Source organism: Cibotium barometz, chromosome 55 (genome assembly GCF_041138505.1).
Source record: "Cibotium barometz isolate CiBa-2024 chromosome 55, ASM4113850v1, whole genome shotgun sequence".
NCBI classification, from domain to species: Eukaryota; Viridiplantae; Streptophyta; class Polypodiopsida; order Cyatheales; family Cibotiaceae; genus Cibotium; species Cibotium barometz.
Window position 1 is genome coordinate 14,797,160 of NC_141100.1, and position 14,160 is coordinate 14,811,319.

The 14,160-nt window shown below is 43.3% G+C and overlaps 1 protein-coding gene across 1 annotated transcript; it reads left to right on the plus strand.

The window, feature by feature from the left end:
- The first annotated feature begins 10,755 nt into the window (after window positions 1–10,755).
- Window positions 10,756–12,693, plus strand: LOC147607406 (uncharacterized). Its single transcript, XM_086790745.1, has one exon. The coding sequence runs from the start codon at window positions 10,756–10,758 to the stop codon at window positions 12,691–12,693; it is 1,938 nt and encodes a 645-aa protein (XP_086646871.1).
- The last annotated feature ends 1,467 nt before the right edge of the window (window positions 12,694–14,160 follow it).

A 14,160-nucleotide genomic window follows, 5' to 3' on the forward strand; every position in this document is an offset into this window, starting at 1 on the left:
CCCTCATCTTGCAACCTCCCTATATCACATGTGTTCAAGGCCTATTTTAAAAACCCCTTATTTGTGAATTGTTTGTGAATAAAACACTCTTTTTCTATTCAATATGTGAATACCCCCTTTAAATGGTACCCTTCTGTTATGTAAAAATGTGTAAAAAAGGATTTTAAAAATCCCTTCTATTGAACTCATGTGCTACGCTTACATATTTATGAGTGACCCCCCCCCCCCCCCCCCCCCGAGTAACACTTGTGCCACTAGCATGGTTGGTGAGATTATGGTTGATATGCTGCCAGTGTAGTGGGGGGGACGAGAGGCTATGTGATAGACAATTTGGAGTACAAGAGTTATGGCGCTAGTTCATATAGTCGGGCTCACACTATAGACCAAACATTTGCATGTTGTTGTAGGAGAGTGTTTTCCTTTTATGTATGTACTCTTATCTTTTAGTTATATGGTTGTAGAGAAGAGAAGAAGATAGAAGAAAATTCAGCCATCCATCTCTTTCTTGTGTCTTGAACTCTCTTATATGTGTGTTTTTGCCTGCAAGGAACTCAAGCTCTCCCTCTCTTCGGTATTCTCTTTAGGAGTCTCCTACAATGTATTCCATGTGACACACAGTTTGTTAGAATGTCTCCCATTATCCTCATCCCTTAGCACGAACAGTACTGACCCGATTGTTTTCACCATGATTCCCCCAATGCCAGTCTCAACCAGGGTGGACAAAGAGTCTTGCAAGATCTTGTTCTCATCAAACACTAGATCAAATGACATCATGTGTACAAGGTTTTGTCCCATTAACAACATGGCCCTGGGAAATAAATTAACCACCGCATACCCTTTCACAAAGAAAACATTGAAGAACCCCTTGCCCAGGTAATAAACCTCTGATACCACCCTCTCATGCAGGACATCTTCTTACAGCCATTTCCCCAGATTTAACTTGCTCGGTGGCTTCCTCGAGCACATTAGGATTGCAGTAGATAGAGAAAACGTCCCTATCTGCCTCTTCACAAAGTTTGATGGGATGTTAGCACATACCTTCTTCCCTCTAGTTGGTTTCTCTCGCTGAGCTTGGCTATTTATCCTCGACAAAATCCAGTTGAACTGTGCTTTCTTTGCCTCTTGACTTCTTCTCCATCTTTACGGTCTCTCTTCATTTCTTCCTCCATGTCCCACTCTCCTTAGCGAATATCCCTGGCATCATAGCCTCATCATAGCTCTACTCCCATGTCCCCACCATACCTCTTCTCTCCCCTCTTTGTACACTTGCATGTGCCTATGCACCACCCCTTTGGTACGATAACATTAATGTAAAACCTTAGGTGTCTTAAAGTTTTTTTGAATTATTTAATTTTTGGGATGATTAGATTTTAATGATGGGTTTCTTTTTTCTTTTGAAAAATTTAATTTGTAATCTCTCTCTCTCTCTCTCTCTCTCTCTCTCTCTCTCTCGCATGTTTTTTAGGGGGATGGGGTAGGAGGTCGATAATGTGACCATCCGTATAGTGAGGTCGATGTTGCGAGGAGGAGGAGCATCTAAACCCATGGCCATCTTTTGTGCAAAGAGAGAGAGAGAGAGAGAGAGAGAGAGAGAGAGTGTGTGTGTGTGTGTGTTGGTGGCCAACTAGCTCGTCGCCACGCCCAAGTCACCATTTAGATTGTCCCATTAAAAAAAAACTATTATGAGTTAATTTTTCTTGCTTTGTAACAACTTTGTAGTGGCTTCTTGCAAATGGGTAGATGTAAGGAGTGAAGGGGATTATTCTCGGACAGAGAGATAGATGAATGAATGGATAGTTGAGCTCAAGAGTTCACAAACTGAGTCAATATTAGTGTATTTTATGCTTGAGAGATTGCTAATATTTAAGAACATCTTATGGGTTAGTCTTTAACTCGTCTCTACTCTGCACTACATAGTTTTATCTACCTTGTGTCAATTACATGTCTGTATGGGATGCTAACTTCTATCTAGAGTCATGAAGGATCTGGGTACTAACATGTGTGTAGCCATGACTAACTCCCCAAGCTTAGGCAAACCGAAAGCTCAACATGCCAGCATTGACTTGTTGAATTGGGTACAACTTTATTAGTAGCTACTCTTCAAGAGATGACTAGGTGGTCCAAACACAACAAGACAAAGCACCTACAGACGCGCACACAGATGCGTTTACTCAACTAAAAAAAACTTACAGGCACATCTATTTGCACGTCTATTAGTGTATCTACAGACCCGAGTTTAAAGGCGCGTTTAAAAGATAGCAAATAGACGCGCCTATAGACGCGCATATAGACACGCAAATAGACGCTCGGGGGGGAGAAATAGACGCGTTTATAGACACAATTATAGAGGCGTTTGTAGACATGCAAATAGATGCTTCTTGAACATACAGACGCATATATAGATGCGTTTATAGACGCGCTACAGAATATTTTTTAAATTTTGTGTGCTTGAACAGAATGCTGTGTGTGTTGTGTATGCTATGTAGTTACAGGAATCCCATTTCCACATTGTGTAATTCAATTCTTACTGGCAACCGCATTTTAATTAGCACTCTTGCAAGCACATCTATAGCCGACATTAATTACAATTCCAAATAAAATATTACAACTCCAAAACGTTTAGTTACAAGAGGCATTAATAAATAGCTTAAAAAGTGCTTGTATGTACATATAGCACGAAGCTAAGCCACGTCATGTGACTTCAAGTACCAAAAATAAGAGGAGTGTATATACAAGAGGCACGAAGCCAAGCCAGTGGGGCTAAGTACAAAAAACAGTAGCTAGCACTCATTAGGGGAAGTTGAGGTCTATAGGGGCCCTTTAAGCTGCCATATTATGATTTTAATGACTTTTTGCTAAAACGTTAAGTTTCTTTGACTTTAGATACCTTCTTGTTCTTCAAACGGTAAGAAGTTTGAATTTCAAAGTTTCCCGCCAAAATTGAATTTGAAATCGAGCGAGCAAAACTATATCATGTGACATATCTATGGAAAGAGCTCGACGAGTAGATTCTGGATCTGTAATCTCCGACAAATTTTGAGCTCATATGTAGAAGTTACGGACGTTCGAAATTTCAAAAACTTTCCCCCCACTTTTTGGAAATGAAAAGTACAAAAAGGCATCTTCTAGAGAATCTTTTGACCACCTTTAATCACCCAACATTTTTGTATACATGGCATCACATGATTGGCTCTTTTCCTTAATAACCTTTTAATCACATGGCATCTTAAAGGGCCCCTATAGACCTTAACCTTCCCCTAATGACTCCTCGCTCCTTCTGCGCTCCCTTCTCTGCCTCCTTCTTCCTCATCTTCTTGTGTAGGGTCCTGTAAACAAGGGACAACATATATCAATGTATGAAAAATCAAATCTTTATTTATAATATTGACATTATTTAATTACTTTCAAATACCTCGAGGGACTCTCCAGTAGCCCGGATATACTACTCCTCTCAGTAATCAACCCGTCATTATAGAAGTGCCTCCATGTATCTCCTCTACGATGGTGGCGGTGGTAGGCTGTCTCGACAGGAGTAGGGTACCTGCCCACGATATCAAGCTGCAAGATGACACAATTTACGGAGGGGTTAGTACAAAGAAACAACCTCCTAATAAACTACAAAAACAATATAATTTGAGATCGATACTTACAAATTGGGCCTCCCATGATTCAACACCCCCTGCTCCAAAATGCACGCTTCCATATTGCTCCATTTGGATCCTTCATGCCTCCACGTGCTTTAGACTGGGTTCCTCCTTCGCTGACTTCATTGCTTTCTTCCACTCACGCTTGTGAGCGGTGTGGGGCGGGCCCCTTGGTGGTTGACCTCCCTGGAGCCTGGCAAGCTCCGCTAGTGCATGCCTCTTAAGTGAAGATCTTTTATTGCTAAGTATCAAAACAATCTTTGACTTGGCCCATTTATCTGTGAACTGAACATTGGGGGGGTTAGGATACCTAGAGCGAACAGCAGCGAGGGTCTCATCAACCAACCTCTTTGATTGATCTTTGTAGTGAATAAAGCAATCTCTGTAATTGTTAGCAATTACAGAGCACATGAAGGCCATGATGTCCTTCCCCCGTGCATCCATCAAGATGCCTCCTGTCTGAGTGATGTCATAGTAGATCGTACCATCACCCGGAGGCACGTCTAAATCATCTGAATCATTCTCATCCCCACCACCACCTCTCCCAAAGCACGGTGCCATGCATCTCCCACCGCTCTCCCTGCTACTACGCCTACTACTGTGTCGTGTCGAGCTAGTACGTTGGCCACCTGGCTGGAGAAGCAAGCCTCGACTGCACGGGAGTACGCTGGGAGTTCTGCGAGGTAGAAGGGCCTCCTGACGGCATGGGGAAAGGGGCATAGGATGGCATGGGGGAAGGGCCTCGGCTATGTAGCCGACTGGGAGTTCTGCGAGGTAGAAGGGCCTCCTGACGGCATGGGGAAAGGGGCATAGGATGGCATGGGGGAAGGGCCTCGGCTATGTAGCCGACTGGGCTGTGTTGACTCCACTGGGGTAATCTCAAAAGCCCCAAGACTGGGAGGGTGCCCCAAAAGGTTATATAAGTCCCGAAAGATGGTCTCCCGAAGATCAGGTAAGCCTGAAGAGCTTCCTGGCCACATGATGAACTGGAAAAAAGAATAAAAGAAGATTACTGATGAACTGAGAAGAGAAAAAGAAGAGAAAAAGAGAGAAAAAGAGAGAAAAAGAGAGAAGGAAAGAGAGTAGAAAAGGCATGCATAGCGGGGATAAAAGAGAGGAGAAAGGAGAGGAAAAGAGAGGAGAAAAAGAGGGGATAAAAGAGAGAGAAAGAGAGGAGAATAGAGGAAAAGAGAGGAGAAAAAAAGAGAGAAAAAGAGAGGAGATAAGAGATAAAAAGAGAGGCGAAAAGAGAAGGAAAGAGAGGATAAAAGAGAGAAGGAAAAAGAGAGGAAAATATAGAGTCCAATCCATTTTTTCAATCATGCTTTCCCTTTCCATCATTCATGCAATCCCGTTTTTCAATCATGCAATCCCTTTCCATCATTCATGCAATCCCTTTCTTCATTCATGCAATCACTTATTTCCATGAAAGGAGAGGAAAAGAGAGGAGAAAAAGAGAGAAAAAGTGGGGATAAAAGAGAGGAGAAAAAGTGGGGATAAAAGAGAGGAGAAAGGAGAGGAAAAGAGAGGAGAAAAAGTGGGGATAAAAGAGAGGAGAAAGGAGAGGAAAAGAGAGGAGAAAAAAAGACAGAAAAAGAGAGGAGAAAGGAGAGGAAAAGAGAGGAGAAAAAAAGACAGAAAAAGAGAGGAGAAAGGAGAGGAAAAGAGAGGAGAAAAAAAGACAGAGAGGAGAAAGGAGAGGAAAAGAGAGGAGAAAAAAAGACAGAAAAAGAGAGGATAAAGGAGAGGAAAAGAGAGGAGAAAAAAAAACAGAAAAAGAGAGGAGAGGAAAAAAAAGACAGAAAAAGAGAGGAGTGGGGATAAAAGAGAGGAGAAAGGAGAGGAAAAGAGAGGAGAAAAAAAGACAGAAAAAGAGAGGAGAGGAAAAAAAAGACAGAAAAAACACAGCGTCTATCTTCGCGTATAACAGCGCGTCTATAGACGCGGCTATTTATTTCCAACATAGAGTAGACGTGTCTATAGACGCGTTCTTAGACGCGCTCTCAGATGTGTCTATATACGCACTCTGACAGACAGACTATTCTAAAAACTCGAAAAGGACATGTGCTCGACACAAAAGCACAACAGTTGTACCAAAAACATTCGTTTCAAAGAGAGCGAAGAACGAATCCAAAGAGAGTAACTTTCAAAGAAGATCAACCCTAAAGAGACTTACCTTGGATAGAGGTATGGAAGCTTCTTGTCCTTCTTCAAAGCTGCTTCTCTTTCTTCTCTTCCTTGTTCACCCTTTGCTTCTCTTTCTTCTCTTCCTTGTTCACCCTCTTCTCTTGTGTGCTTGGAGATGATTGTGTAAGCCTGGAGATAAGTGTGGATGCTTGAAGATAAGTGTGGATGCTAGGCTGTGGATCTGTTAATAGCAAAGCAAGCCCGTTAAAAGTATGTGAAGAAAAGCAAGCATGCTAAAAGTAGGTTTGAAAATGAAAATCGCGTCTATAGGCGCGTCTAATGTCGTGTCTAAAATCGCGTCTAAAACCGCGTTTGTTCTGTGTAGACGTGCCTATAGACGTATACCAGACAGAACAAACACGATATTAGACATGCCACAGAGTTTTTAGATTAAATATTTGATACGAGAGTAATTTTTTTGGATTGTTTATTTGTAGGATGTCTTCATCTTCAACAAGTAGCTCCAGTGAGGATGAATCCCTCCGTATCCACCATCGCGAAATGTGGTTGGAGGAAAAAATCAAATGTATGATCAATGTCGAGGAAACATGTATCGTGCATGCAGGATTACACTCAATCACATCTCAAAGTATGGAGAATGGAATGCGACCGTAAACATAGTAAGTGTTAAAGAGTTAAGGTTGATTGAGATACCTATGGGTGTTCATATGTTTGAGTTATGATCCCGTTTTAATTTGATACAGGATGAAGTGCCACACCCATATATGTTGCCCTATGCTCGTCATCGTGATGAGGAGGCAAAGCGTCGGCGATATGAGGTGGGATCTTCAGGAGGGACCGTTACGGATGCATGGAGTGATGGTGATAGTAGCCCTCCGCCATTACCTCATGAAGCCCTGGAGGAGGAGGTGTTTGATGATATGGTGCGGGATTTATATGTCCATCAATCCGAAGGGAGGGATGATAGCATGGAGCAGGACGATCTTTTTACCGCAGCATCGACTCCACTGTTTGAGGGGTGCACATTCTCTATTCTACGTGCCTCCCTTGAGTTACTAAACTTGCAAACCATCTATGGATGGAGCAATGCAAGTTTGAATGCATTACTCAAGTAAGCTTTAAAGTCTATTTTGCAAACATGGTGAATTGTGCTAGTGGGTCAATTACTCGAATGCTTTTCCTCATTTATGGTCTTCACGTGCAGGCTATTATGTAAAATGCTTCCAAGGGAGAATAAATTACCGACCTCAAAAGATATGGCAAGGTAACATGTGACCTCTCTTGGAGGATTAGATTACAAGCGCATCCATGCATGCGTCAACGATTGTGTTTTGTTTCATGGACTACATAAGGATGCAAGAAAGTGTCCTACTTGTGGAGAGGCAAGATATAGAGTAGATCTCAAAACTTTGGACGTGCCTCGTAAGGTTCTGTGACATTTTTCCATAATCCCTCGCATCCAACATATGTTCAAGTGCAAATCCATTGCAGAGCTCATGTCATGGCATTCCTCCCATCGATCAACCGATGGCAAGTGGAGAACTCCCGCAGACACTCTTGCGTGGAAGCATATTGAAGACACATGGCCAAGCTTCAAGGAAGAACCTAGGATCTTGAGACTTGGATTGGGTATGGACGGTGTGAACCCATTTGGTCTCAAAAGCACCTCTTACAGTGTATGGCCAGTGATATAGGTGAATTATAATCTTCCACCCTCTATGGCGATTAAGAAAGGACATGTTATGTTATCCCTTCTAATTCTAGGGAAACAGAAAGTCAAAAATCTTGATGTTTATTTGGAGCCTTTGATTCACGAGCTAGAGATACTTTGGAGATCGAGGTGCATGATGTGACATAGCCTCCCTCGTCTCACGAGACTTCAACTGCAAAGCAATCTTGATGTGGACGATGCATGACTTCCCAGGCTATGGTGAGTGTTCAGGTAAGCATTGTACTTCTAATTATGAGTAGGCAAAGGATGTGGCACCCTAAACCCACCTTCAACTCTTAATTGCGTCTATTGTTTAGGTCTCACTACATTGGGTTACCATGCATGTCCTGTTTGTGGTCCTTCACTTGTTGCCTCACGGGCAGACGCATTGAATAAGGTCATCTATGAGAATCACCATCAATTTCTCCCACCTGATCATCCTAGCTATGTTGCCCCTTGGAATGAAGTTCTCCCACAATCACTCACAGCGGGAGATTGGATGAGAATTTGGGACGGTTCCACGACTCCTCCACCACTTGGCATGAGCCGGTAAGGGTTTGTAACTATTGTGTGCTATATTGGCTGGAAATAAAGATTGCCCGCTAACACCAGCTTTTGTTTAGATACTCCATCTTTTATCATTTACCATATTGGTCTCACCTCAAGATTAATCACCTCCTTGATCCCATGCATATCTTCAAGAATGTGGCATCTACCATTTGGGAACATTTGAATGGGACACGAGATTCCGTAGGCATAAGGGAGGATCTATGTACCACAGGGAGGATGCGTGAAGCTTGGCCACAAGAGAGACCAAATGGGTGTGTTTTTTTACCTCATGCACCGTGGAGGTTATCAAAGCTAGAGATGGTGGCGGTGAAGCGTGCTATTACTACAATTCGTACTCCCACTGGTGGATGCATGAGGTGTTTGAAGGGGGCCTTTACAAAGAGCAAGAAAAGAGATGTAGAGCAATTATATGGCTTGAAATCTCATGATTGGCACAATATGCTCCAAGTAAGTATTTTATGTGTATAATATCTTTTTCCTTTCAAATTTGTGAGTGAACTAGAAGCAACTAATCAACCATTCCTCGTGTGTTTAGTTCATAAGTACTACTAGCATTTGTCGTAGTGCATCGAAGGACGTGAAAGATTGTATTTACAAGATGGGCGAGCTTGTGAGGTACTTTACATGATACAAAATGTGATGCGTATCAATGCTCCATGCAAGGTGTTCATATTGCTAATATGGTGTACTTTTTCATTTCTAGGTATGTGAGCTCAAAGGAAATAGATCCCACCACGCTTGAGAATGCTCGAGTTATGTCAGTGGAGGTGGTTTTTTTAGTGGAGGAGACATTTCCACGTTCTATTCTCACAAGCCAACTACATCTCATAGTGCATTTGTTCTCCTTATCAAAGTCATGATGAAAGTTCTACCCTCCTCTCTCCCTCGCCCCCCTCCCTCCTCTCTCTCTCTGTTTATCTCTCTTTCTCTCTGTTTATCCCTCCCCCCCCTCTCTCTCTGTCTCTCTGTTTATCTCTCTTTCTCTCTGATCTCTCTATCTAGCTCTCTCGCTATCTCTCTCTCTCTCTCATATAGACACATATGGTTGCAAAGAGGTAGAAAGAGAAGGCTAAAACACATCCCAAGGTGGGAACTAGCAAATATTATATATAAATTTAAATTAAATAATAATAATTTTTTGACGGTTATTTTGACGCATATTTTGACGCTTATTTCCACGCATATTTCGATACCTATTTCGACGCACATATCGACGACACGACCAGGCATGGAAACTAAGCGTCAAAAAATAATGATTCTCTTGTAGTGGTAGTTATTGACTAAAAATGACCTTGAAAAGATACTCTTGGAGGTTACATATGATTGAGGGACCCTTTTTTGATTTAAAAATGTTAAAATTCAAAAAATTCAAAAAACCCTAATTTTTAGGTCCCTTTTATCCACGTTTTTCAAATTTGGGGAAGAGAGAGTGTGGGATCACATAAAAAAGGCAAGTGGTCCAAGAAATCTCACACATAAAAAATGAGAATGGACTCTAAAATGGTGGTAACTTTTTGAAAAAGTGAGTGGACCCTAGGGTAACAATAGGAGAGGATCTAGGAGTTACTAGTCTAAAAAGGGACCCAAAAGTAGGGTATTCATTAGCTTGTTCCCTACTATGGAGGCAAGTTTAGCATTCTAAACCCAAAAAATTAGCATCTTAAGCTAATCCTTAAAGGGCCCTTTTTGTAGTCCATATTTCCCCTAATGTCTCTCTCTCTCTCTCTCTCTCTCTCATTGTTGTTGATGAAAGCTACATATTATTTTATTTTATGTTCCTTGCTTAGTCTATGTGTTTAATCTTGCAAAAAAGAGAGTGATGGTGATGGAAATCATTTACTTATAAGAGGTTGTCATCATGATATCCCTTCTTACAACACGTAGACTGGGGGGCAAGCATTCGAGGTGAGCCACCACACTCCTAGGTAGAGTAACACACCCATGCAAGGCTTCCAACCACCATTTTGGCTGCTACACTACTCACGTTTTCTTGCTTGCCGCCTTTTCTCAACTGCAGTCACCACCCTCGCTGTCATTGCTCTCGTTGTTGCAGTTGAGTACTCTTCAATGCACCACCATCGTCACCTTTCCATTGCTCTTGGGGGCTGACAACACATGCATACCAATTCAAATGGAAAGGCAGGAATGGTTTATGAACATTTGAGAAAATTCTTGAATGAAAGAGGTCATCTTGAAAAAGCATCGATTGGGTTAGCTATTGATGGTGCCTCCTCAAATAAAATAAGAGCCATAACTCTAATGAAAAATGATGTGCCTAATTTGATAATGGTATAGATCATAACACACTATAAAGCATTCGTATCACATAAAAAGTGTCAATAATAAAGCATTCGTATCACATAAAAAGTGTCAATTTATTATTGTACCTTATTTAGCTTTATTACATTATTGATAAATGTTTTTCCAGACTTAATAGCTAAAGATCCTTGTAAATTTGTAAACTGACGGAAATATAGCAAGCTTTTGCAAGTATTAAGTATTTGATGGCCAAAATGCTCAAAAAAAGGGCGTGACTCCGGTCCAAAATGGTGAGGGTCCTGGCGTCTTTTTATAGTCATGGGACGTGACTACTTAGAGATATACCCACCAACTTAGTAAACAGCAAGGCCCTGCAATAGCTTAAAACATACACTCGCCCTTGTTGTTCTGTTAATTCGACACATGGGAACGCTTACCCCCTCAGCCCTGCAGCGTCTGCAGAGAGACATACGGGAGATGGAGAAGGAGGCTCTGCCAGGCATAGAGGTGAAGATTGATGCAAACAACGTCTCTGCCATGTGCCTGTTGCTCACGCCGCTGGAGGGTCCCTACACGGGAATTCGTCTACACCTCTCCGTCCGTATCCCGGTGATCTATCCCCATGTGCCGCCGGAGGTCTCCATCCAGACGTCCGTTAAACATCCCAACGTCTTCGGGTCTTCCATCTGCTGCGATCTCCTGAAGAGAGGCATTTTTCGATCTGCAGACTGCTACATCGGCGGCTACACCCCGGCCTATCTCTTGAAGTACCTCTTCATGCAGCTATTGAGCTTCTTCTCGGCGTCCCAGATCGAGCAGGACCGTGGCGGTCCCGCCGATCTGCGTCCTATTGCTTCGCCGCCTAGCTTCAACTTTTCCTGTAACAAATGCGGCTTCGACTCTGGATATTCCTCACGGCCCACTAGCGCAGAAAAAAGCGAGAAAGCAGATGGATTTGGAAGCTCCTCGAACGCGGCCGCGGCCATGGTGACAAAATCAAGCGTCGGGGATCAGAAAAGCAAAGGCAAAATTAGGGTAAGCACCTGTTCGAGCTTGCGAGAAGCTGCAGTCGAAGAAGAGGAGGAGAGCTTGCGAGAAGCTGCAGTCGAAGAAGAGGAGGACCATCTCGACGCGCTAAACGAACACGTGTGGTTAATCATATTCGACCACCTCTCCGACCAAGATCTAGTAAACCTGGGCAAGGCTTCCCCTTCCCGAGTGGGAGCCGTCCTGCGCAGGTTCAACGTCTTGCTGCGGCGAGAGCTTCTTTGCTTCTTCACGCGTAAATCCTTCAAAGAAGCTGTGCTGGGCATGGGCGTCAGGCTAGAAGGATCCACCAACAACGGAAATGCTTCCCTCCATGTCGAAGCTTTCGACCTGCTGTCCCTTGAAGCTTTCGAGAAGTACGTGCGAGTGGGGATTTGCGGCCACGAGTTCACCCACTTCCTCCCGCTCGCACTGGACGACGACCACTTCGCACGTGCGCTCCCCGCCCTGGCAAACTCTCTGATTCATTTCGACATGATTACTTCCGATACATCACTGGCTGGGTTCCTTCACGTGATCCCTAAGCTTATGAACACCATGGTTGTGAGCATGATGAAGGTGTGTGACGCTCGTGCCGGCAGCAGCACGCCGGTTGCTAAAAGAGCAATCTTGCAGGCCTCCGAGAAAGCCTTCAAAGGCTACTGTCTTCTCTTTCACCTGCTTGTCAAGCTGGCTCCAAAAGCTGATCTGAAAGCAAAGGCGCGGGCGAAGCTCTCTCTGTTTCTTTCATGCAATAAGCAGAACATTCCCGACTTGGGAGAGTTTCTGGCCCTTCTACCACTTGCGCTAGAAGACAGCTATGAGTGGCCGAGGCTTTGCGCAAGCATCGTAGAGGAGCTTCTCACGAGAAACGTGCTGTGGGTACTCCGAGAGAGCCCCGAGTTGGCAGACCTGAGCAGCCTGCATCAGAAGAGCACTTCCAGCCGTGGATCATATATTATCCCAACCCAAAGGCGCCTGGAAGAAACCTTCAGCGCAAGCAGAACCGGATTAAGGTTGATGATGCTGCAAGCAAAATTCATGAGAGCCCTCGTGAAATGCCGGAACAGACTCTCAGAGACTTACGGATTTCCTCCGGCCGGCATGGCCATGCAGCTGGTTGAGCTTGTGAAGAGAATATATCGAGTGGGTGAAGGGAGAGACGCTTATCAAAAGGGTTATGGGGCTTGGAGGGACTTCTTTACCCTTGTCCAGTGGCACCCAGTTCCAAGCGAACTTGAGACGGAGGAGATGCTAAGGAAGGCAATCCGAGACAGTGAGAGAAAAGGTTATCATGATCCGGACGGAGGAGATGCTAATATTCCAAGGCAGTGACAGCAAGTTATCATGAACCGGGCAAAATCAGGGCCAGATAATTCAAGGCAAGGCCCTAGAAGACGCTAGAGTGGAATTTTGATCTAGATCTTTATATGTCATATAAAGCTTCAATCATAGGCCTAGATTCATTACTCAGATCTCACAAGTTTTGTTTACAAGAAGTTGCTGGTACTTCTGCATTTCTTCTTTACACTTCCATCTACGTTCTGGAGGTAGTTTTGAGGAGTTGAGCAATGTGTAATTGGGCTTTATTGTGTTGCTTTTGGTTGAACCTTTATGTAAGCGTGAACACTCTATGTGTGCAAGAGGTTTACATATCAAGCAGAATAGGCATCCAACATCGCCATTAATTTCTTATGTATGCTTATTTTGTGTGTGGGGAGACCTTACTTAGGCAACCTTAGTATAGGGCAGTGCGATTTAAATTTTTATTAAAGTCTTTTTTTTAGGTGTCTTTTTTTGGAGCATAATATTTATAAACAGCCCAATTACATATACAACAACCCACTTTTTACAAAACCCAACTCATATCACATTAGAAGACTTAGTACAACTCTTCACTATTAAGTAAACCACAAGCATCTCATACTCCCAAATGCTCCCAACTAATGTGGTAACCCAACTGCAAGCCAACCACCACTCGACGGTACACCCCTTAGGGGTCTGCTCCTCCATAGACTCTTTCTTGGTCCATATCTTCACATCTGGCCTACTTCCAATAAGATTCTCTATTAGAACCATAAAGGTATGAACATGTTGCTTCTCCTTCAGATACCATCTTTTGTGTCTTAGGCAAACCTTTCTTCATAGGTTACCCCAACATATACTTGCCACATGCCATAGGTTACCCCAGCATATGCCACATGCCATAGGTTATCCCAACATATACTTGCCACATGCCATAGGTTACCCCAGTATGTGCAATCATCCCTTCATCATGTGAGTGGCTCATCCTATCCCAGACTGTAAAGTTTGCACTAACTCTACAAATGTACTATCATTCATCTTATTCACATAATATACATACTAGCATTGACACACACACTTATACAAACATCAATTCCACAACATCTAATCCCTACCTTAATACCTTTTGAAATTCTAGAGGTCAAATGTCCCATAAACAAGTTTATCTGACTAGGTTGAACACCAGATCAAGTGATCCCTTTGAGTCTATCAGCTTCCCCACCAACCAGTCCCCCCAAGATCCCCTGCTACTAAATACCTACTTAAATCTATTCATCTCCATAGCTCCCTGATAGGTAGGGCATCCCCAGAATGCATGTCCACCATCCTCCACCACTGGCGATCCGCATCTAGGACAAACCCCATAGGTAAATTTTTGATGCACCAACCAGTCCCCCCCCCAAAGATCCCCTGCTAGTAAATATCCCCCAAGGTCCCTTGCTAGTAAATAAGCACTTAAAACTATTCTTCTCCACAGTCCCCTGATAAGCAAGGCAT